General features: G+C 43.9%; 1 protein-coding gene across 5 annotated transcripts in view; it reads left to right on the forward strand.

The window, feature by feature from the left end:
* Positions 1-1,864: 1,864 nt before the first annotated feature.
* The window catches only part of CCDC160 (coiled-coil domain containing 160), a 71,495-nt gene continuing 49,145 nt past the window's right edge, over positions 1,865-24,214 (forward strand). The window contains exons 1-4 of one of the 5 annotated variants that reach the window (XM_031944825.1): positions 1,865-2,233; positions 6,362-6,417; positions 6,921-7,031; positions 11,544-12,701. In XM_031944825.1, the coding sequence (XP_031800685.1) occupies positions 7,005-7,031; positions 11,544-12,536 (1,020 nt within the window). In that variant the 5' untranslated portion in view covers positions 1,865-2,233; positions 6,362-6,417; positions 6,921-7,004 and the 3' untranslated portion in view covers positions 12,537-12,701. Of the gene's footprint in view, positions 2,234-2,876; positions 3,048-6,361; positions 6,418-6,920; positions 7,032-11,543; positions 12,702-24,214 lie in introns of those variants that run through there. The other 4 variants (XM_031944827.1, XM_031944826.1, XR_004230614.1 and 1 more) reach the window with 4 other exon arrangements.

Below are 24,214 nucleotides of genomic sequence, written 5' to 3' on the forward strand. Positions count from 1 at the left end.
GATAATGGGCTACCTCAGCAGACCGTGGCTTCCGACTATGGCTAGATGATGAGTGGTGGGTCAAAATGTGGTGAAGATTCTCAATCAGCTTAAAGTTGGATATGGATAGATTTTTACAAGTTCCTTACAACTCACAGTCATTGAAGCTACGAATTGAATTGTCTGGATGAATTAAGGGAAGTCGTATTCCTGGTGGTCTCTTAATTAAGAGAAGCTAGGAAATGACACTTTGAGACCTGAACTCAGCCTCTGAGGGTTGACATCAAGAGGATACATATCCTTTCCCATCATGTCAGTAAAAAAAATAAAAGGGAGGAGGGTTCAAATAAATGATATCCAAGCTCTTATCTAACCCTGGCATTCTGTTATCTGTCTGGTCATCTACACTAGCTTGTGGGCCTTTGTTTGCCAACGCCTGAACACATTTCCGTTTTCACTGGTTTATTAACCAGTTTATTAACGTGTTTATTTACTTGGTATATACCTGATTTTTGTGGTATGGTAGAAGAACACTTCATTTGGTCTGAGGACCTGGAGATTGTTGGAGTTGGCATAGTATAATGGAAAGGCTGTTGGCTCTCGAGTGAGAGGCTCTAGATTGATATTATTTATTTTGGAACCAGCTTGAATTGCAGCCGATTGTTAAATTTTCAGTATAAGCATTTTACATTTTGGAAATAAACAAGCTACAAACCAGAGCTTGTTTTATTGTTTTGTTGATTATCTTGACTTAATCAAGTTATGGAAGAAATAATCATTCAGATTAAAGTATGTGGTACATACATTTTCCCCCTGGAGAGGCGATTGTTAAACATTTCTGAGCACACTCACTAGATTCAGATTTTTGCCCTGACGCTGACTACCTTTATGGCCTTCTACAAGTCAGTTGCACTTTTTGGACCTGTTTCCTCCTCTATAAAATGAGGTTAGAGGAGATGGCCTTTGAGGATCCCTACAGCCCTAAATCCTTGCCAAACCTATGTTAATTTCCCCCCATTTATCCTCTCTCTGGATCGTGTGGACATATCCCTCACCTGTTGTGAGCTCCTCGAGTGTGGAGATTGTCTTTTTGTCTCTCTTTTTTTTTTTATCCCTAGTGCTTAGCAGGGGTGCCGGCATATAATAGGCATTTAATAAATGTTTATTGATCCACTGATCCTACTTCTACAAATAACTTCCCTGTGTGATCTTTCTCTTCTCTCTGGGCCTACTTCCCCCTTTGTCAAATGAAAAGTTTTATACCATTATAGATTTAGAGATGAAAGGATCCTTAAAGGTGAGTCAGTCCATCCTACTTGTTTTACAGTTGGGAAAACTGAGTCCCAGGGAAGGGAAGTGACTTGCCCAAATTCAAACATAGGATCTTAAATCTAGAGCTGGAAAGGGCCTTCAGGGGCTATGTAGTCTGACCCCCTCACTTTACAAAAAAGGAAACTGAGGTCCAAAAGATCAAGTGGCATGTTCAGGGTCAAAGAAGCATAAAGCTAGACTTGGAAGGGACTTGAGCTGCTTTCTAGAGCAGACCCCTCATTTGACAGGGTCTATGGCTCCACGATGTTCTGTGATTCGGGACTTTGTTTAAGGCAAGGGAGAGGGCCAGTTCTCACCGGGGATCCCTAGGGTGGGCCTGGCCCATCCTCTGAAGGCCAGAGCCACCGTTTTTTCCCTGATGCCATCTAGCCTTTGGGAGGGTCAGCCTCCCACTGGACAGGGCAGGCGGAGGTCGGGGCAAGCGAGCATCCCGGAGGAGCCTGCCTCCTCCTCTTCCCTTGGCCCTGGCCTTGGCCTTGGCCTAGCACCCTGCATGACTCAGGCCTCTCCTGGTCAGCTCCATGTTGAGTTCTGCAGGCCCTCACTGAGCATGCTCCGAGCTGGGGGCTTCCTCTGCAGGAGGAGGCTCCAGCTCTCCCCAGAGGCAGGAGCTGGGATTCTGTCTCTTTAAATTCTACAGGGCTGGTTGCTAAGTAACGGAGCTCTGCTGTTTCCTGGCTGCATTGCAGTGGGGCCACACTCTGCCCTGGTGCCAGGGACACGGGTGGTGGCCATTTCCCAGGCAGTGACCCGAGAGTGGCGGGGCCCCGCCGGTCCGGGCTGTGGCTCGGGCCTTGCGGCTCGGGCCCGGCTTCAGCCGGGGCTCCTGCGCCAAAGCTGGATGAGCCCAAGGCCAGCCTGCCAGCCTGCCAGCCCTCCTGGCGGCGCCTGCCTCAGAAGCCAGCTTCGACTATAGCTCCAGGTAGGTCCCCGGGTGGGCAAGCCGGTGCCCCGGGCAGCCCGCGGGGGGTGCGGGGGAGGGAGGGGCTGACCCCATCGATCTCCCTCACTGCCCCTGAGCTGGGGCCACTGCGGCTGTCTGTCTTGGGCGGGGGATGGGGGTGGGTGTGGGGGGGTGCGCGTCTCCTGATCAGCCCCGGCCAGGATGGGAGGGCCCTTCCCGGGGGGGGGGGGGGGTGGGGACAAGAACAACCTGCTCTTGGGAGGGGGAGGGGGAATCCTAAGGATCGGGGACGAAGCCCCCACTCCTGCTATTAACTAACGGGGTGACATCGGTCCAGAGAGTCCTTTCCCTCCCCCCTGCACCCTGCACCTCGATTTCCCTCTCTGTCAAATGACAGGGCTGGACTAGTTGGATTCTGTGAGCCCTTCCCATCCTGGCATTCTCTGATCTCAGTGTCCTGGGAGAGGGCAAGGCCTTTCTCTGGGGGACTGTGGCATTATCACCTGGGCAAGGGGCGAGAACCGGAGAGAAATGGCAATGTCACAATGGGGGGGGGGGAGGGTGTTGGGTGGGGCTGGGGCGAATGTGCCCTGGCTCCGCATAGCAATGGCAGCAGCAATATCTGCAGCGTGTGAGCCATTGGCGCAGGCCCGTTTCCAAGGCTGCAGCAAGGTCCGCATTGCACCAAAGATCTGACTCCCATACCAATTGACTTGCGCAATGCTTTTGGAACTGATTAAGGCCATGTAGACCTCCCCCCCCCCATTTTCCTTTCAAATCAAGAGCTTTCTCTCTAATAACAAAGCATTTGGGGTGTAGCTCGGTATTCCAGGTAAGGCCAGCTTTTTAATCGGTAATTTTTCCTTTTTTTTTCTATTTACCCATGAGAACAGTTGAGTATATGAAATGGCCATTCATCCCCCTGCGATTTGAAAGCAAAATTCAATCCATTTCCCTTTTAAAGATTAAGACAGTGGTAATGTGGATGATGATAATCATGAAGCATGAAAAAGGAAAGAGGGAAAATAAGGTTTAATCTAAAGTCCTTTGAAAATGGGGGTCTTGCTAATGCTCAGAAATATTATTCAAACTGCTTTAGCTGTTGCCGGATGAATTGTTTGGCGGTGTCAGAAGCGTACTCGAATTAGCCGTGGTGTTTGTTGAATTGGGGGTTTATAAGTCTTTGGCGAGAAGGAAAATGTATCTTCATGAAAGCCTTGACGAGGGTGTGGCGATGACCTTGGGCTCCGGGCTCTTGCCATGGCGGCACAGCTCAAATCCCGGGCAGGTTAGCCCGAATGGAGAAAAGGCTCTGAGTTGCCAGGGAGCAGCCTAAGGGACCAGAGAGGCTCATCACTGGCAGTTTGGCCAGCAGACAATGAATTTTGTTGGCCATCACCGGCATATAAAGACTGTTATCTGGGGGAGGGGGTTGTCTCAAGCTGCCATAATAGAGGGGGTGAAATCCTGGATTCTTTTCAGTCTAGTAGTATGGCCATAAAAATGCTTTGAAAAGATAAAACCTGCAAGACAGGAGGAAGGCATGACCCTAATTGGAGTGTTTTCCATTTGATTCTGGATCCCCCATATTCAATGGGCTGAGAGTATCTCTGAAGTGTCATCATCCAGTATATATAGTAACATCTCAGTTAACCAGCATGGTTGGCGTTCTGATTTCCTGAAGATTAAACCTTTGTCTGTTGAAGCTGTCAGGGTAAGGGTAGAGTTGATGAAGGTGCCCGGACCTCAGTTTGGTTCTGTAAAGGGTTCTGGAGGCCTTTGGGGGGACATTGTTCCAGGGAGATTTGTGAAGAATCTGTGACGTTGTTGGTATTCTGGGTTCCAGAATTCTCTCTACCACTGGATAATGAGGTAGTAAGATTTCTCGGAAGTCCATTCATTGATTTGCCATGAATTTTGAAGTGGAAGTATTGGAGGTCCTATTTGATTCCAGGTCTTCTCGATCCCAAGCCCCACACCATCCACTCTACCACACTGCCTTTGGAGAGGAGAGTAAAAGATATAAGCAAGACAACTCATTGCTTTCCCTCCTAAACCTCTTTTCCCCAAATGTCCGTATTTCTAGAGATAGCTCCACTACCTTTTGAATCACTAGGGTTTTAACCTTGCAGTTGACCTTGACTTTTCCCATCATATCCAGTCAGTTGCCAAGGGTGGCAGAAAAAAAATATTTTTTCCCATCTGCATCTTTCTCTCCACTCACGTGGCCACCAGCTAATTCAGCCCTTATTACCTTTTAACTAAATTATTGGCAACCAGTTCCTAATTGATCACCAAGTTTCCAGTCTCTCCCCTCTCCGATCCACCTTCATTTAGCTTCCAGAATAATCTTTCAAATCAGACAGTGTCACTCCCTTGTTGAAAAAGCTGCAGCAGCTCCCCAGTGCCTCTGGGATGAAAGAAGCCTTCCCCTGATATTAAAATCCTTCCCAATCGGCCTTTCCTAAAAGATTTTTTACTCCCTTTTAATAATCAAAGAAACCCAATAGTTTCTCCTCAGATTCACATTCTACCTCGGGCAGAAGGTGATGCAGTGGTTAGAGCCATATGGGTAAAATGGAGCTGGGCCTGGAGTTGGGAAGAACTGAATTTAAATTAGACCTCAAACACTCTACTAGTTGTGTGATCCAGGACAAGCCTGTTTGCCTCCGTTTGCTTCAATTTCCTCATCTGTAAAAATGGGGATAATAAAACACCGACTCCCTAGGGTTATTGTGAGCATCAAATGAGATAATATTTGTAAAATATGCTTAGCATAGAGTCTGCCACATAGAAAGGTGGTATATAAATGCTTTTTCTTTTCCCTTTGCATAAGCTCTCCTCCATACTTGGAATACATAGCCTCCTGACCTCTACCCCTCGATTTCTTTTCTTTTCTTTTTCTTTCTTTCTTTCTTCTTCTTCTTCTTTTTTTTTTTTTTTTTGCTGAGGCAATTGGAGTTAAGTGACTTGCCTAGGGTCACACAGCCAGGAAGTGTTAAGTGTCTAAGGCCAGATTTGAACTCAGGTCCTCCTGACTTCAGGGCTGGTGCTCCATCCACTGCACCATCTAGCCACTTTAGATTTCTTATCTTTATCTGAGTCTCAGTCAAAGGTCAAGTCACCCATTCAGTTCTAATGACTTCTCTTCCACCCTCAAATTGCTTTGTATCGTTATATCTGTTGCATCCCACATCCTAGGAGAAAAACAAAGTGCAATAAATGGGAGGAGGAGTGCAACTCAACTCACTCCCATACACAAGTCTCACACAGATGGAAGGCAGAAAGTTTCAGAACATAAGACTTTGTTTCAAACTACCCACGGGAAATTGGGCCAGGCAGGAGGGTTTCAAAGACAAAAGGCAAACGGTGTCTGCCCTCAAGATGCTAACATTCTATCAGTAGAGCTACACGTAGACATATACAGGATTATACAAAACCAACATAAAGAAATTTTCCAGGGAGAAAGACAACAGCTCAGGGGGCTGGAGCTGTTTTGAAGGAGTCTAGGTATTCCAAGACCCAGAAGTGAGAGAAGTGCATTCTGGGTAGTGAAAGAACATCCATTGCAAAGACTTGTGGGATGTTTTGTATGTGGAATGGTAAAAAGGCCACTTGGCTGGACTGGAGAATTTCAAGGAAGGGACCTTTGAGATTACTGAGTCCAATTCTAGTAAACCCCTCGAGGTAGTACAGAGGAACCCTACGATTTTTGGAAAGTCCCAGATAAAGTGAAGGTCCTTGAAGATGCATGTTTTCATTGGGCTTGAACCTTCTTCCACCAGATACATATCCCAGTCCTTCTGGTTCTTAGTGGAGGGTCTTAAGGAGTTGAGTTACCAACTGGTAGCACCTCAAGGTGCTGAGCTCTCCTGGCATGGCCTTCCAGAACCCAGGGTCATCTCCACTCGGGGAAGAGCAGAACCTGAGTTGGCTGCTAATTAGTCCTAACAGTGTTTAATTGCAGGTGGCTTCTGGGTCCCTTGAGTAAAGGAATAAATGAACACCAGTACTGGTAATCACTTTGTCTCTGGTAATCAGCCATACGAATGTATGTTTCCGGTTGTCTTTGGATCTCTTATTGATTATAGTAGACTGAACATACTTGGGCTGAACTGATGCTGAATCATTCATTCCTCCCTCCAGATCCTAACCACAAAGGCAGAAAGCTTTCTGCTTCTGAAGTTCATGGAAAACTACAGGTAAATGGGTTAAGTGGAACTCTTTGTTATCTGGGGTAGGTGAGGGTGGGGGGAAGAAAGTTAATTTAACCTGAGATTTTACTGTGGTCACATGAGCATAAAAATGAAGCTTTCCCCACCCCTTGTCCCCTGCTTTATGGCATTTGATTAACATATGTGAAGTGTTTCAAATGACTTCTGAAGCTTTTTTCATTTCTCTGAAGGCAGCTTTTGAATGAAGATCTTTGGGTGAAGATACAAAGGGGGTAGGGGAGGGAAGGCCCCAGGGTGGAGGAGGGAAGGCCCTGGGGTGGAGGAGGGAAGGCCCTGGGGTGGAGGAGGGAAGGCCAGGGGTGGCGGAGGGAAGGCCCAAGGGAACTCCATTCTCTTAGTGAATAAACTTCCTAGTTTGTTCATTTGAGGGGTGGGATAGGATTCATTTCTTTCACACTCGGAGGGGCTCTTAAAATGAGTAGATTTAAAATGTGACTCAACTTACCAAAACTGATTTACATACTTTGCAGGACTCCCTAGAGTACGGAACAAGGTCTGCCTCTGCTGAGCAGACAGGTGGTCGAGAAGCCGAAGCCTGGGGACTCCAGGGAAGAATGATGGACATTTGTCCTTTCCTCAAAGTAAGAGCTGACCACATAAATTGACTCCTTTCTCAGATACTTTTCAGGCTCACCACTCTATTTCTGGTTTTGAGATCTCTTCAGAATCTTATTTCTTAGGAGGACATCAGAGCCAAATGTGCCTTTCCCCTCTTCTCTTCCCCAAGACTAGGTCCCAGTGGTAGCCTATACTGATGAACACATTTCATTATGGTCCTTTGTTTCTATATTAAATGACTCCCAGAAGGGGGATCACCTAACTACCCTAGAACTAAAGAGGCACTTAGCCCAAAGGGCAGTGTGGTATAATGGAAAGAACACTGATCTTGAACATTCAATTATTCTTAGCCTTGCTGTCTCGGGTGCAAATCCCCAGTCACCAACCCCAAATCTGGGGAAGGTCACTAGTCATCTTCTAACTAGCAATGTCCATACATGGAGTTTGGGACTTGGCTACTGAACCAGCTCTGCCTAGCTTTTCCCGAAGTAGAGGAAGACTATGATGGCCTTCCTTCTCAGGCTGTTTCCTTCCAGTTTCTCTCTCTTCCTCATGTCAGTATGAACCAGACTGGAAAACAAATTAATTAATTTCTTAGGTTTGACCAGCCCACATCTAGGGAAAAGAGGTGGTTTTCCATAGTACAACATACTGCCATGCCTTCTATTACTTATTATCTATTAAAGTTTCTACAATACGTGTTGAAAATGACACATTTTGCAACTGAAATGATGGCGCTTGGAGAGAACACTGGAAAGTTTCAGAAAATCATTCAGTTGAAAGGGACATTAGAAAACCTGTAGTCCCACCTCCAAACCTAATCCAGATTCCCTTCTGCAACATCTCTCTGACCAGTGTCAGTCACCGAGACTGCTTGGGCAATTCTAATGATGGGATGGATGATCTCCTACTGTTCTCCGTTCACTGGGAACAGTGGAGCATAATGTCCTCTAGGTATTTCAAAATAGATTCTCCGACATCCAAAGTAGTTAGGTCTGCCCCTTCCAGCCTTTAATGTGGATGTCCTTCCATCTACACTGGCAAGGAAGAAGCCCACTGCCCTTGCCCTCAGCCCCTAGCTACTTGAAGCACTTTGCATTTTCTGCTGTGCTGATTTGCAGTCTCCCATGATTTTCAAATTCTTCTAATCTCTGGGCATCTTCCAGGGAACAAAAGCCCCCTTCAGATGAGATGCTTTCCTACTCCCACTTACCACGGCAAAAAAAGAAAAAAAGAGAAATCATTTCGAAAAAAAGAGTGCTGGGCACTAATGGTGAACCTTCTCTCTGCTTAAGACCCGGTACCATCCCCATCCCATTCTCTCAGCCAATGATTTGATATCTGGAGCTTCCTCATCTCCCCTCCTTCATACCTCGAAACTACTCTGCATTATCTCCTATACCCTAGTCTCTCCATTTCCTGACCTCCCACTCACTTCTCAACTGCTGGCAATCTGGCTTCCTATCCCACCACTCAACTGAAACTACTCTCTCCAACGCTAGCCACAATCACACACTTAGAGAACTACCGATTTACGTGTTGCTTTTGGAAGTGGCTCAGGGTTGTTTTGCATGTGCACCTCTCTCTTCTTGACTTGATGGTAAAGATTCCTTTTGAAGATGGGGAAGGGTATCTTTGATTTAAAAATAAAAGAATCCCTCCCTTCAAAAATGAATGCACATTTCACAATAAATTACCACGATTTCCATACCTCTCACCCCAGTGGAGATTCGAGGAGAGACAATGAGCTCTTTAACCAACATCTGTTGGATGATGAGAGTGAGCTTGTGTACCCACCCGAATCTCTGACTATGACTACTTAGTTTCCACCATTTATAAACAGGCCAATCACAGTGATAAATCAGGTTGCTTTGAGGCGGGAAAGAGCAACATAAAGGTTAGAAAAGGAGAAAAGCTAGTTTTCATTTTTGACAAGGGCTTGACTGCATTCCAGTAAAGGTTAGTATGTGACTTTTGAGCCAAACTCTGTACCAGACCTCGAAACAAAACTTTTAAAATGTTTGTACCTGAGGGGTGACTGCGAGGACGCCAGGTCAGTGATGTCGGTTTGTTGTCGTGATTGTTGTGGTTGTTTTGGCATGCCCATTGCTTCCGATGACCAACTTTCCTCTTATGTGATTTCAGTATGACAAGTACAATCCCTGTCATTTAAAACTGAAAATAGGAATAACGCTAAACTCTCTGTAGTTCTTATGACTAAGATGCAATAATGGGCATTTTTAGAGGGGAAGAATAAAGATGTATCTTGCTTTACCTAAAAGCTGGGTTCTGGAAAGGGGGGGGGGCGTGTGGGTAAATCACATTTTGCCATTGATTTATGAGATCATTTCAAAAATGCTTGTTTCTGATTGATCTTTGAGTTGCCTGTGGCTCCTAACACTTTAGTGTAAAGCTTTTCTGTCCTGACTCCAGCCCTCCCTTCAAAGGCAGTTAATGATCTGTGAACAAACCTACACAGGAGAGTTGGACCTAGAGGAATCCTTTTGTATAAGGGAAGAATCCTTTTGAAAGGGAATAATCACCCTCTCATTTTGGACAGTTGGATTTAGATTTTCTTAAAAGCTCTGACAGGGCTGTACTTTTTACTCCTCCCCTCTCTAAGAAGTAGAACTGTCGGTTGTCTGGTGAATTCATTTGCTAGCTTTTCGCCTCCAAGAAACTGTGCCCAAATCCTCTACTAGTCTCAGGAAAAAAAGAGATTTGATGGCATGGACATTTCAATGTGGATACCGGTTCTCATCCTGAAATGGCGGCACAAGCTGATAGGATTCTGTATACTTGGCAGCTTTGCTTCTGAGCAGAGCCTGGGACTGGAATAGCAGGAATTTACAGGTCAAGACAGAGGGGCAGTTGGCAGTTTGTCATGAGGAAGTCTGCTTGGTATATTTTACCAAAAGCTATCTTGCCTTGCATTAAGCCTTTGCATTTCACTCAGTGGGGAAAAAAAAAAAAATGAAGAAACAATAATGGAACCCAACAGTGCTAGAAACAATTTAGACATAGTAGAAGCAGAAGAATGTTGACTAGAACTAAATTAGCTTTTTAACCATTTTCATTATGACAAAACAGTTTAGGGCTCCTAATATTTATTTGCTCTTGGCTTCCCTTGTGACTCTGATGTAAAAAGATGTAACCATTTTATGGGAAATACCCACACTAGTCTTTTTACTTGGTTCTGTTTTATGGGATTCTAGAAGGCCAGAGCTGTGAGGGATCTTCATCATCGCAGTCCAACCTCATCCTTTCATTTGAAAATCATTTTAGAATTTATTGTTACACTTTCTTTCTGACAAAACAGACACTTTTCCACAATCTCCTTTACAGGGTACAACCCCCTCCCACCCCCACCCCAACAGATTATCAATTCTTAAGAGAAAGGAGGGTTGTATCGTTGGACTCTGACGGTATGGTACTAACACTGACTTGTATTCGATGTGCGTTGTTGCCGCTTCTCTGTGTTGACTTTATGCACATTGTCGTGGTCACTGTGTATATTCTTTTGGCTTTGCTTTCTTCGCTCTACTTCTGTTCATACCAGCTTTCCATGTTTCTCTGAATTCTTCATCTCCTCAGAATCACAGATTTGGAGCACTGGAAGGGACCTCAGCAACCATCTAATCTAAAGCGAAGCCCAAATAAATCCTCCCCCATCTGACATGGACCTGACAAAAGTGGTCATCCAAACTTTGCTTGGAGGCCTCCAGGGAGGGGGGGAACCCACCCCCTCGTGAGACAGCCTGCCTCTCCTTCTTTACTCTTACATTCACATACCACAATTTGTTCGGCCAGTCCTCAGTCTCCAGACGTGGATTTTGTTATCACAAATAATGCTGCTGTGAGCATTTTTGTACATATGGGCCTTTTCTTTTTCTTGCTGTCAGTAACCTCCTTGGAATATAGCTCCAGTAGTGGAATCTCTGGGTCAAAGGCTATGAATTATTTATTTTTTCTTGCATAATTCCACATTGTTTTCCAGAATGGTTAAATCAATTCACAGCTCCACCAGTAGGGAATTAGGATCCCTCTTTTCCCACAGCCACTTCAACAGTGATTTCCCCCCATCTTTTAGCATCTTTTCTAGCCCGTGCAGAGAGGGCTTTGTAACCCAGAGTCTCATTGGTATTTGAACCTGGTATCAGAACCCAAGTCTCCCCACTCCCTGGCAGGGTTACCAAAAGTATAGCCATGAAAAAAAAAAAAGGCCATGTTAAGATATTTCAGTCATAGCAATCCCTCTCTCCTCCCCTCCCCACAGCTCCTTTCCCTTACCCCCAATTTAGTTTACCTCACTTTGGAGATAATGGCCTCACTCAAATTCTTAAAACAAAAATGACTGCCTCAACCTAGGGCTAATCCAGTAGAATCCGATCAGCGTCTATTTCTTTAGAGCCAGGGACCAAATCCTGGGCAAACTGGTCAGTTACCAGTGGGTTGGCAGCCCTACTCCCAGGCCAGCCCTCTTTGCTCCAGGCTATCATTGTAAAGATTTGCCTTGATCTCATTTTGTTTTTCAGGAACAGGCAGAAGGTAGCGTAGAAATGGAGACTAATGGAAAGCACTGGGTGGAGAAGTTGTTTATACCTTGTTTTACTCCCCAGGATTTTTTTAAGCAAGCTAATCAGCCTGAACCTTTTTCTCCACAACTGGCTTTGGACCAAGCAAAGGGAGTGGAAGAAATGTATAATTTGGCAATTAAAAAGTTCCAAGAAGAAAAGAAATTGAAGAGGAAAGAATTCATTTCCCCGCTAATTGAACCAGAATCTGAACCCAAGTTAACTGAGAGAAAGATAAACATTTCAAAGAAGCAAGCCGAGAGGAATTCTGCCTGCTGGGATGCAGCTGATTTGAATGTTGGAAGCGAAGAAAGCTCCATGAGAACAGAAGGTCATTGTATCTGGAATGCAAAGGAATTAGCAGCTTTGCGACAAGAAGCGCAAAAAAAGCACGCAGAAGGCATTTCTCAAAAACTTCAGCTGGCCTTTTTGAACGCCGAGCTGGAGGAGCTGAATGCCAAATGCAAAAAAATAGAAAACGACTTCGAAAACGCCGAACGAGAACTCCTGAAGTCCAAAAAAGAGATCGGCTTCAAGACCCTGCACCTCCAAGCTGCCCAGAAGGACAGCTTGCGAAAAGATCGGGAGCTCCGAGCCCTCAAGAACGACATCTCGGAAAAATCCATAGACGTGAAGAACCTGAGCGAGGCCCTCCTCCAGGCCAAGCTGCTCATCCAGAAGCTGGACCTAGAAAACAAAGAATTAAAAGAAGAGGTGAAAAAGTTGAAGCGGCAAATCGAGGCTGGCAATGCCGCCCTGAGGGAAAAGGTGAAACTGCAGTATAAAGCCGAGATCAAAAAAATTCAGAGAGAGCTAGAGGTTGTCAAGAATGAGCTGAAAACCGAGAAGTTCCTACACGCCAGGAATAACAAGGCCCTAGAGCTCCTTAGGAAACACTTTGCCTCTTTACCCGTGTCAAGTACACTTGACAGTTTGGAAATAGATTATCTTTAAAGCCCAACGAGATGGCCTCCCTGGGCAGAAGTACCCAAAGCCATCCCTTTGGTGTTTGTTGTATATCTCTTTGAAAATCTGGAAATGAGCGGGTGTGAAAGTTTGTAATCTGCAGTCTTAGTTTAGCCAAATCGCAATGCGGCATAAAGATGTTCACTCAGCAAAGCTTTTGTTTCATCTCTTTTTTTCTAGAGATTATCTTAGGAGAACGCAGGCCCTTGTGGCAGTGACAGAATCATGTGGATAAAAATTTCCGAAGGGACGTTTTGCAAACACCCACGAGAAAATTCCAAACAATTCAGCCAAGGAACCCGTAAGGGTGATAGTCCAGGCCACCATCCACTTTTGTGATTTGCCTTTTGTTAAAAGAAAGAAAGCCTACGCGCTCTGGTTTCTAATGAGGTACCGCCAACATGGTCCATTGTATTTAACCTGAGTTCTGTAGCCTTTGGATGTTGTCTTCATTTACCTCGTGTCATTTTGTATTTCTTTTGGTTATTCTTTTTCCACTGCATCATTTCAGTCGAGTCTAACCATAGTTCTGGAAATTCTTCATATCGGTCATCCTTACAGCACAATAATACTCCATCACATTCCCGTACCACGATTCACTCAGCCATGCCCTTGGTTGTCTGGCGTAGAGTTGTATTTCCAACCTTTTGCTATTACAAATAGTGCTGCTGTGAATACTTTTTTTTTATCTCCTTGGGATTTTCTTCTTCTTACTAACCTCCTTGGAGTAGAAGCCTCTAGTGGGTTCTGGGTCAAAGATTGCAAACAGTTCTGTCACTTCTATAATTCCATATTATTTCCCGAAACAGCGGGGACCAGCCCATAGTTCCACCAGCAGTGAATGAATGTGTCTGTTTCCCCAGAAGCCTCACCAACATTAAGGATCCCCGACCCACCCCCCCCCACCCCCGACTTTTTACCATCTTTGTTGATTTGATGGTCACAAGAAGATATTTCAGGGTTTTAATTTACATTCTCTGATTATTAGGGATCTTAAACACTTTCAGATGACTAGTGAGACTTGTTTCTTATTTCCAAATCTTCCTGTTCCTATTCTTTCACCACTTCTCTATCAGAAAATGACTCTTACTCTTCTAAATTTCTACCAGTTCCTATAGATTTGGGATGTCAGACTTAGCAGGTGTTTAAGGTAAGCTTTTTTAGTCCATCTTTTCTTCTTTTCCTACCAGCTCTACTTTCTGGTTCACTCAAAGGCTTCAGTCATTCAACAAATGCATCACTCAAAGATTGTAAGTCATTTAAAAGCTATTGAGCTGGCCAAGAGTGGAATGGTCTGCCTTCTGTGGGGAGGTGACACGGGAGAAAAAAAATCACTTTGTTTCCCACAGAGCCTCCCGACAACCCTCTGTTAAACCTCATTTTACAGTTGAGGAAACTGAGGCACAGGTTCCTCACATGGTCATAAAGCTAGTGGTTTTCCCGTTAGGATTTGAACTCGGCATTAGCACTCTTTTTACTCTACCTCACTGGCTCAAAGTAATAGCTTCTCCCCCATTAGAACCCTTAAGACCACAAGGGAACGACTAAGAGTTGGCACGTGGGAGGGAAGGTTTTTGTCCAGGAAGGGGTTGGATTAGATGGCCTCTTGTGGTCCCTTTTAAGTTCTGAGATTCTGTGGGGAGAAAACCCCAGAACAACATGGGTTAATAATTATGGATGACCGTTAGTGATCTTTCTGGTAAATCTGGAGATTACACTCACACAAACACAGGGCTTGGAGGGAGCAATTTCAATGAAGGGGCGATTGGTCCGCAGCCGGATGGTTAGGGGCTGTGAAGTGAGTGAATGGTGAGGGAGATGAACGTAGGTATTTCCTCCCCACAGTTTGTAAGTGAAAGTGAGAAAGACATGTTTGTAACCTCAGGGCTTGGCAGAGTCTGGTGAAGGGTTTAAGGATGGGGGAACCCTAGAAGCTGTTCTTCAGGCAGGACCAAGGAGAGAGACAGAGACAGAGAAGAGAAGGGCTAACTGATGCAAAGTTCAAAGCCCCAGAACACTTGGGAACATCAAGGGGACAAACAGAGGGGCGTTAGCCTTGGTAAGAAGAGTGAGTCCCTTGGTTCCTCTTAAACAGCTCAAAGAAAGCACCCTTCTACTCCTCTGCTGTTGATATCCCTCCATTAACCTTTAGCTTTACCTGTTTAAAATTTACACACCGGTCAGTGACCAACCATAGCAGGGGCTAGTCTGCTTTTAAGCAGGGTTTGTTGTATTTCCCCAGTTGGCCAGCAGGGGGAAGTATTTCCATAGTTCTACCACATCACTCCAGGATGCTTATTTACACCTTACTGATGACGCTGACCTGGGGGAACGGTTGTACCAGATGGGCCCAAAGGTCCCTTAAGTGTTCCAAGTGGGCCCAAAGGTCCCTTTACGTGTCTCGGGTTTTTCCACACATCTTTGTTGGGTACCACAGCGGAGTCCCAGCGAGGTAGAAAGAACTTTAGGAAAAATCTAGCTTGACATCCACTCCCACCCCAAGCCCAGCATAGTGTCCTTAATAAATATAGGTTGAAATGATTTACATTTTCCCGAGGAAGAAAATGAGACCCAGATGGATAATAAACTAGTGAAATGGTTCTTTAATTTGTTAGCGAGTTCCATTTGTACACTCGGTAAAGCCTCGGTCAACAACCAAATTCAATAAGCACCTGCTTGGCGCTACCACTGCCTTTAAAGAGCTTACGTTCATTTCGACATTTGTTAAACGCCTACTGAATGCAAGGTTGTGCAATGAATAGCACAGCCAGGCACGGAGGGCAACGAGAACCTGTGAAGGTGAGTTATAAACAACACACATTGTGTTGGCGGCACTTCGACCGAGCTCCACGCTGGCTGGGGTTAGGTTCTCGAGCCCTGTGTCACTTCAGCAAATGCTATCAAATTGGCGACAGACTGTCTGTCATATCAGGCCAGCCTAGCTAAGTTTGAAAAGAAGCACAGCATCAGAAAAAAATGGGCCACGAGGTCCTGAATTTTAATTTTTTAGCCGTAGCAACTCATGAATGCACGGAGCATGGAGGGGTTGGAATCTGCATGGGCGGAGAGGTGCTGTGTATACTGGGGACATCCCGGATCCTTGAGATATTGAAATAATCCATCTTATTACTTCTGTCCCCTGGAGGATAGGGAGGAGTTTGGTACTTAGGTTGAGCTCACGACCCCTCCATGCCTTCTCATTCCGAGTAATCTTAGTCCATGCTTTTCTTTCTATGAAGGATCATCCAGTCAATCGATCAACACTCTATCCAATAGCTGGTAGCCTTCCTCTGGTTCTTATATTTCTTCCTTTCCATTACCAATACCAACTGACACCTGGGGTTTACACACATGAAATTACAGCCTGAAAACTACGTGTCCTTTGTCCCGTATGACATGTACCGCTAGGAAGATTTCCTTCGGCCTTCCCAATGGAATGGCCTTCCCACACCCTTCATCTCGGAAAGGCTTTGGCTTAGCTGGACAGTCTTGATTTCCCATCTGTTTCTTAACGGGAGCGGGGAGGAAGGAGATGTGTGAAGGTATCCCGAGCAATACCAGCAGATCTTTCTATCCAAAATGCTATCACTTCAGCAGCCAAATTCCCTGCTGGATGGGAGGACACAATGAAGAGGAACTATCAACAGTCTTCTGCCAATACTGTCCCAGCTGACAGGTAGGAACGGATGGGTTCTAAGAGCATAAGATCTCCATGTCATCCTAATTTGTGCTCCATTGTTCTTTACTGCCATTGTCCTAGGTGTGTCACTCAAGATGGACCCTTCTTTTGGAATCAGGGTTGAGAGATACTTGCCTGCCTTAGTTTTACTTGCTGTCTTGTTTCATGAGGTTATGATGTACTGTGTTAGTGTGACAAAGAAGATGTAGCAGTATTCAGATATCCTTTTCATGAGCATTATTATGATGTAGTCAACTCTCACATTTACTGATCACTGAAGCAACACATTTCTAATCCTTAATTTAGTTCCCTCTGCTACCCAGCTTTTATTTGTTCAACAACAAGTATTTAAAAAGTACCTACTATGTACCGGGGACCGTTAGACATCGAGGATACAAAGACAAGAATGAAATAGTCCCTGTGCTCAAGAAGCTTACATTGGGGATGGTTGAGGGGGGGTGCAGATATACAATGGGTATACAGATGAGTATTTACAGAGTAGTTTTGGAAGTGAAGATATTAATAAAGATATTAAATAATAATAATAGGCAGGAAATCCTCTTGAAAAATCAAAGGTGGCAGTTAATGGGATTCTGAAGGGAGATTGGGATTCCAAGAGGCAGAAGTGAATAGAAGGCTCCTTCTAGGTATGGCGGACGACCCATGCAAAGACATGGAGGTAGGAGATGGGAAGTTCTGCACTGGCTATCTCCTTTTCTATAGGCAAAATGCTTTCTTCTCAGCAACTTAAAAGCAACCATGATATATCCCCATTTTGCAGATGAGCCACTGATTTGTCCAAGGTCTGGCAAACAGCAGAACTCGGGTATCCTTACTTTAAGACCGGCGTTCATTCCATTATTGCATTAAACAGCCACATTTCACTGTTAAGTGAATACTTCAAAGATCTGTCATTTGAGAGGATCATAGGCTTAGAGCAGGAAGGAACCTTTGAGGCTCTGAGTCCAATCCCTCATTTTATAGATGAAGAAAAGGGAAAGAGAAGTGACTCTTCCGGGGTCACACAGTTACTAAGTATTTGAGTCAGGATTTGAATTCGGGTCTTCCTAACTCAAGAACTACAATGCTATCCACTAGATCAACTACTAGTGTATGTATTCTCTTCATTAAAGTGGATCATTTTGCTTTTACATCTTACATGGTATCGGAGACTTCGCACCGCCACAAAATGCATGGCCTTCTGGCCAATTTGGCAATGAGATTCTCTGAACTTAGATGGGCCGGTCCTTGAGTGACACAGATACAATAGGTCTCCAGGTCCTGACTCAGATCCTAACAGAGTTTAGGCAGCTAGCTGGGGCTGCAGTGGCTAGAATTCTGGGCCTGGAGTCAGGAAAACCCGAGTTCAAATTCAGCTTCAGACATTTACTGGCTGTGTGACTTTGGGTCACTTAACCTATGTCTGCCTGAGTTTCCTCATCTGTCAAATGGGCAGAACAATAGCACCTACCTCCCAGAGTGCTTGGGAGGATAAAATGAGGTCATATTTATAAAAGCATAAAATTTATTTTAAAAAGTATCTATTATTTATTGCTATAGTTTTTGTGAACCATAGTCACCTCCATACTATGATGGGGGACTGAGTACAAGACAGCTAACTACAGAAAATAATGTAATGTCCGTCTCTCTTATTCTTGGTAAAAGGGAGGAAAATGTAGCAGAAGGCTAAGGTAAGTTTCAAATTCTGGCTTTGCTAATTACCAGTTCTACAGAGGGATAATCTTGGACAAATTAGTTAATCTTGGCCTGCTTTCTTTTCTGTAAAATGGGAGGATGACACTAAATTAGCTCTTAGGTTCCTCCCAGCTTTAAATCTATGATTTATTGATATAAGAGAAATTTAAGCCTCTCCCCAAAAGAAAAGAGGTTCCCCCAGCTTTAAATCTGACTCCTTGATATGGAAGAGAGAAATTTAAGTCTCCCCCCCACCCAAAGAAGAGATTTCTCCCAGCTTTAATTGTATGACTTTGATATAAAAGAGAAATTTGAGTCTTCCCCCACCGAGAAGAGAGGTTCCTCCCAGCTTTAAATTTATGACTTTGATATAAAAGAGAAATTTAAGTCCCCCCCTCGAAGAAGAGAGGTTCCTGCCAGCTTTAAATCTATAACTCCTTGATATAAAAGAGAAATTTGTCTCCTCCCTAAAGAAGAGAGGTTCCTCTCAGCTTTAAAACTATGGACTCCTTGATATAAAAGAGAAATCTATGATTTTGATATAAAAGAGAGAAATTTAAGCCTCCCCCAAAGAAGAAAAGTTCCCCAGATTTAAATCTATGATTCCTTGATATAAAAGAGAAAATTAAGTCTCCCTCCCGAAGAAGAAAGGTTCCTCCCAGCTTTAAATCTATGACTTTGATATAAAAGAGAGAAATTTAAGTCTCCCCCCCTAAAGAAGAGAGGTTCCTCCCAGCTTTAAATCTATGGACTCCTTGATATAAAAGAGAAATTTAAGCCTTCCCCAAAGAAGAAAAGTTCCCCCAGATTTAAATCTATAACTTTGATATAAAAGAGAGAAAATTAAGTCTCCCCCCTCCCAAGGAAGAGAGGTTCCCCCAACTTTAAATCTATGACTTTGATATAAAAGAAATTTAAATCCCCCTCCAAAGAAGAGAGGTTCCCCCAGCTTTAAATCTATGATTTTGATATAAAAGAGAAAAATTTAAGTCTCCCCCCACAAAGAAGAGAGGTTCCCCCCAGCTTTAAATCTATGGACTCCTTGATACAAAATAGAAATTTAAGCCTCTCCCAAAGAAGAAAAGTTCCCCCAGATTTAAATCTATGACTTTGACATAAAATAGAGAAAATTAAGTCTCCCCCGCCAAGGAAGAGAGGTTCTTCCCAACTTTAAATCTATGATTTTGATATAAAAGAGAAAAATTTAATTCTCCCCGCCAAAGAAGAGAGGTTCCTCCCAGCTTTAAATCTATGGACTCCTTGATATAAAAGAGAAATTTAAGCCTCCCCCAAAGAAGAGAGGTTCTTCTTAGCTTTAAATCTATGACTTATATTAAATCTCCCCCCCCCAAGGAAGAGAGGTTCCTTCCAGCTTTAAATCTGTGACTTTGATATAAAAGAGAGAAATTTAAGCCTCCCCCAAAGAAAAAAAGTTCCCCCAGATTTAAATCTATGACTTTGATATAAAAGAGTGAAAATTAAGTCTCTCCCAAAGAAGAGGGGTTCCTCCCAGCTTTAAATCTATGGACTCCTTGATATAAAAGAGAAATTTAAGCCTCCCCCAAAGAAGAAAAGTTCCCCCAGATTTAATTCTATGACTTTGATATAAAAGAGAAAATTAAGTCTCCTCCTCCTCAAGGAAGAGAGGTTCTTCCCAGCTTTAAATCTATGACGTTGATATAAAAGAGAGAAAATTAAATTTCCCTCCCAAAGAAGAGAGGTTCCTCCCAGCTTTAAATCTATGGACTCCTTGATATAAAAGAGAAATTTAAATCTACCCCCCAAGGAAGAAAAGTTTCCCCAGCTTTAATTCTATGATTTTGATATAAAAGAGAGAAAATTAAGTCTCCCCCGCCAAAGAAGAGAGGTTCCTCCCAGCTTTAAATCTATGGACTCCTTGATATAAAAGAGAAATTTAAGTTTCCCCCCCTCAAAGAAGAGAGAGATCTAAATAATTTTGGAAGAGTTAGGAGTTAACTGAACTGGCATATCAATTCTGCTTTTAGGAACTTAATAAATGTTTGTTGTTCTACTTTAGGCAATTGGGAAAACCATTGAGATCTGTAGTCCGTGAATATAAGCAGTGCCATGTAAGCTAATATTTCAGCCTGACAGTCAAAGAAACGATTTGGTCTTCAACTGAATTCTCTTCATAACAAAAGTGTAGGGAAGTTGTACAATGGGCCTTGGCAGGCTACTGCAGGGTCCTTCTCTTCGTCCTTCACACTACTGCCATCTTGGGGAAAGGGGTGGGAAAGGAAGAGGCCTCCTTTGGGCCTCAGAAAGGCTTTAACCCTCATCTGTTGGCCTCCGCAGGGCAGGCACAACAAAGGGATTGGAATGCTCCAGTCAAGAATGGGCCTCTTCCTTGACCTTTCTCAAATCCCCATTCCCAGAAACAATCCTGTTATTTCCCTCCAGCCCCAAAGGATAGACCTCCTTGGAAGAGAGGAGAGGGGGAGAAATGAAGGAAAGGAACATTTCTGGGTGCTTTGGGATGCATATAAAGTTTTAACGGACACTTCACCCTAATTTTGGTACCCTCTGTTCAAACCGAATTCATGTATTTTACCAAGTATTAAGTGCCTACTATGTGCCAGGCACTGGGGAGCCAAAGATAAAAAAGAAATGGTTCCTGCCCTCAAGGAATTTATATCCTTTTTTTGGAAGGATGGGCGGCATTTATAAACATGAAGAAAAAATACACAGGAAGTGACTCTGTCCAGGGGAGGGCGCCAGTCACTGTGGGGGGTAAGGAGGAAGGCATTCAGGAAAGGTCTTTTTTTAGAAGGGGCCCCTATCATCTCTTACTGTGTGACTGGACAAATCATTTAACTTCTCAAGCCTCAGTTTCCTGATCTGTAAAAAGGGGATAATACTTTCACCACTGGCACTCTAATAGACTTGTAAACTCCTTGAGGGAAGAAAGTGTGTCATTTTTCCTTTGTATCCCCAGCATTTAACAGTGCTTGCCACACAGTAGGTGTTTAATCAGCATTCACATGATCTGATATGAAATAAACTCCTTCCCACACAGGGTTTTATCAATAGGAGTTATGATTGTTAGCAATCCACAGGCTGTCCCCAAACTTGCATCGCGCTACAAAGGAGTCCCCGGGCCTACGGAGCATAAACACTAGTGGGACAAGCCAAACTAGAAAGGCTTTGAGGACGAGCTGAGCGGCATGAAAAAATATCCATTATCCAGGGATCGGCCTAGCCAAACCCCGGGCCAACTGGCAGCTTGGCCACAGGGGGGCGAATCTCTGAGCCGTGGCAATTCACTGAGTTAGTCTAGGCTTGGGATCGGCAACAGTGCAGGAAGCCCTGACCCCTCCAGAAGGGCAGATCCTCCAAATGGCCACGAGTTCCCTCACATAAGCCTTGGAAAAGATGAAGGAAGTAGGGCAAGCACTAAGAAATAGAGGCTCAGAGAAGGTACCTGCCCTAGGTGACATAGATATATGTTGAGGTAGCTGAGAGGCAAAGTGGATAGATTTAGTCGGGGAGAACTGAGTTCAGATCCAGCTTCAGACACTGATTGTGTGACCTTAAGTAAGTCACTTAGCCACCATCTGGCTCAGTTTAATCATCTGCAAAATGGGTTGTTGGGAAGATAAATGCTATTATTATTATATGCATATAGACACATACACATATGGCACATTCTCACACATGAGTCTCCCTATGTCTGGCCCAGCTCTATAAGAGTGAGTCATCGATCCCCATTATTGATATGAAGTAGACAAGAGATTGGAGCGAGAATCAGAAGACCCGAGTTTGAGTTCTTTATGCCTTCTCTTATAGCTACTGGAAAGTCACTAAATCTTTTCAAGTCTCAGGTCCCTTATCTGTAAAATGGGAATAATAGTACTTGAGTGTAGTGGAATAAACATTGAGTGGCTTTGGAGACGAGCAAACTTGGGCTCATATGTTGCTAATGTGACTATGGGAAAGTCACTTAGTCCTTCTGAGTTTTTCCATCCAGAAAATGGGGAGAGGGGCAGGAGGGGGTAAGAGTACCTACTTTATAGTTTTATTCTGAGGATTAAATGAGCTAATGGATAGAAATGGATAGGAATTCTTATCCCTGGGCAGCTAGGTGATGCAGTAGATGGAGCATCAGGACTGAAATAAAAAAAAAAAATGGACCTCAAATGTGGCTTCAGATATTTACTAGCTGGGTGATCCTGAGCAAGTCCCTTCACTCTGTTTGCCTCAGTTTCCTCAAATGTAAAATGAGCACGAGAAGGGAATGACAAACACAGCCAGTATCTCTTCTTCTTGAGTTCAAATCAGACCTCAGAGACTTCCAGGGCCTATGTGGCCCTGGACAAGTCACTTCACCTAATCTGCCTCGATTTCCTCATGTGTAAAATGAGCTAGAGAAGGAAATGGGGCCACAAGTCGGACTTGAACAATAATAACAACACCCTTCTCATTCCTGTTTTTTCAGGCCAGGAAACAGGAAGAGGTGAGATGATCTGCCTCTGGCTGCATAGCTATTAACTGTCAGAGGCAGGCTTTGAACCTCGGTTTCTCCCAACTAAAACTCCAATGTGTACTCCACGGATCTGTGATTAATTTGGCCTTGGTAGACCCTCTACTGATGTGATCACAAGGCCTCTATGACACAGTAAATGAAGGTGCGCTAATAACTGGGGCAGAGGGGTGATGCGGTGGATAGAGCGCCTGTCCTAGAACCAAGAAGACCTGAATTCAAATATCACCTGAGACACTTATTAGCTGGGTGACCCTGGGCAAGTCCCATAATCCTGATCGCCCCCTTCTCCAAATAATTGTAATAACAATTTAAAAGAGCTAAAATTTAGTGTTTCTACTCAAAAAAAAAAAAAAACCCACAGGCTGCTGAGTTCTGTGTTGACCTTTTGAATTTCATTTTACCTTAAGTATTTATTTGAATGTCACCTATTTTATGAAGCTTTCTCTGATACTCTTTCCCTAATTATTCCCATGGTGGGCAAAGTAGTGGGTTCCCATCCACTTTTGCCCCCGTCCCCTTTTTATTTCTCACGGAACTGGAAGGGGAATGTTTTTTGGCCGTAGCGACTCTCAAAGGTGATCAATCTGTCAGTGCATGGCTTCCCGTAATGGAGCTCTCCATTAGACCAAATGGCTCAATGTACCAAAGAAATCTTAGATCCTGCAAGTATTCTAATTCTTTGGGCCTGGGCAACGTCCCCCTATTAGACTTTATAAGCTCCAGAATAGCATGGACTTTGTCTTAACTGTCTCCTCTCCCCCCACCCCAGGCCTCTGCATATACTAGGCACTTAATAAATGTCTCCTAAATTGAATCAATGTGTTTCTCATCATCCTCGTGCACTGAGAGCTTATTATATCAGAAACATTTGAAAATGAAGAGGAATTTGAAATTAAATAGAAAGCTTTGGAAAGTCACATGTGTAAATCCTGCTCTTACTGTGACAACTTCTCTGATTTGGTTCACTAGAGAATAACGATTTTTAATCCATTCCTTGTGGCAAGTGCCTTTTCTCCTCTCCCCCTCCTCGTGTGTCAGTTTCATTTTTACGCCAACAAACCAGCCGGTTTTTGTATAAATTTGTACTTTAAGATGTCTCTCTCCTTGGCTTATGCCGTTTCCCACTTTTTTTTCTTCTCCATCTTTCCTAGGATACCAAGAAAATATTTTTCAGTATGTTTAGAAATCAAGACGTCAACTTTTCCTATATCTTACATTCCTGGAGATGTCGTCTCTCTTGTCCAGTAAACAATTTAGACTCATTAAATCAGAGAATTTGGAGGCAGGGATCTTTTAGTTGTGTCCATGGGGGTGGGGGAGGATGACAGGGTCAAACCTAGACTTTAGGAAAATCACTTTGGCCGTTGAGCAGAGGATAGGGTTGGAGCAGAGAGATAGACCGAGGTAGGGAGGCCAGTCAGGAAGCTAGTGTGATAGATAGTCTCAGTGTGAGGGAAGCTTCACAAGTGAGAAGGGGACGTACCCAAGAGACGTCATAAAGGGAGAGAATCAGCAAGATTTGGAAAAAGATTGGCTATGGGCTGTGAGTGAGTGAGGAGTGGAGAACACTGAGGTGATGGGCTTGTTTGGATAGTATCCTGGATAGTAGTAGAAAAGTGAAGAAGTCAGGAGGATTTGGGAGGAGAATGAATGAGTTCCGTTTTGGATGAGTTCATTGTGGAGGGTCATATAAAATACATGTTACATATATGCAAGCACACACATAAATGTATAAATATGCATGTATGGATATAAATATATATATATATATATATATATAATAAATGT

Source organism: Sarcophilus harrisii, chromosome X (assembly GCF_902635505.1).
Source record: "Sarcophilus harrisii chromosome X, mSarHar1.11, whole genome shotgun sequence".
In the NCBI taxonomy this organism is placed as follows: domain Eukaryota; kingdom Metazoa; phylum Chordata; class Mammalia; order Dasyuromorphia; family Dasyuridae; genus Sarcophilus; species Sarcophilus harrisii.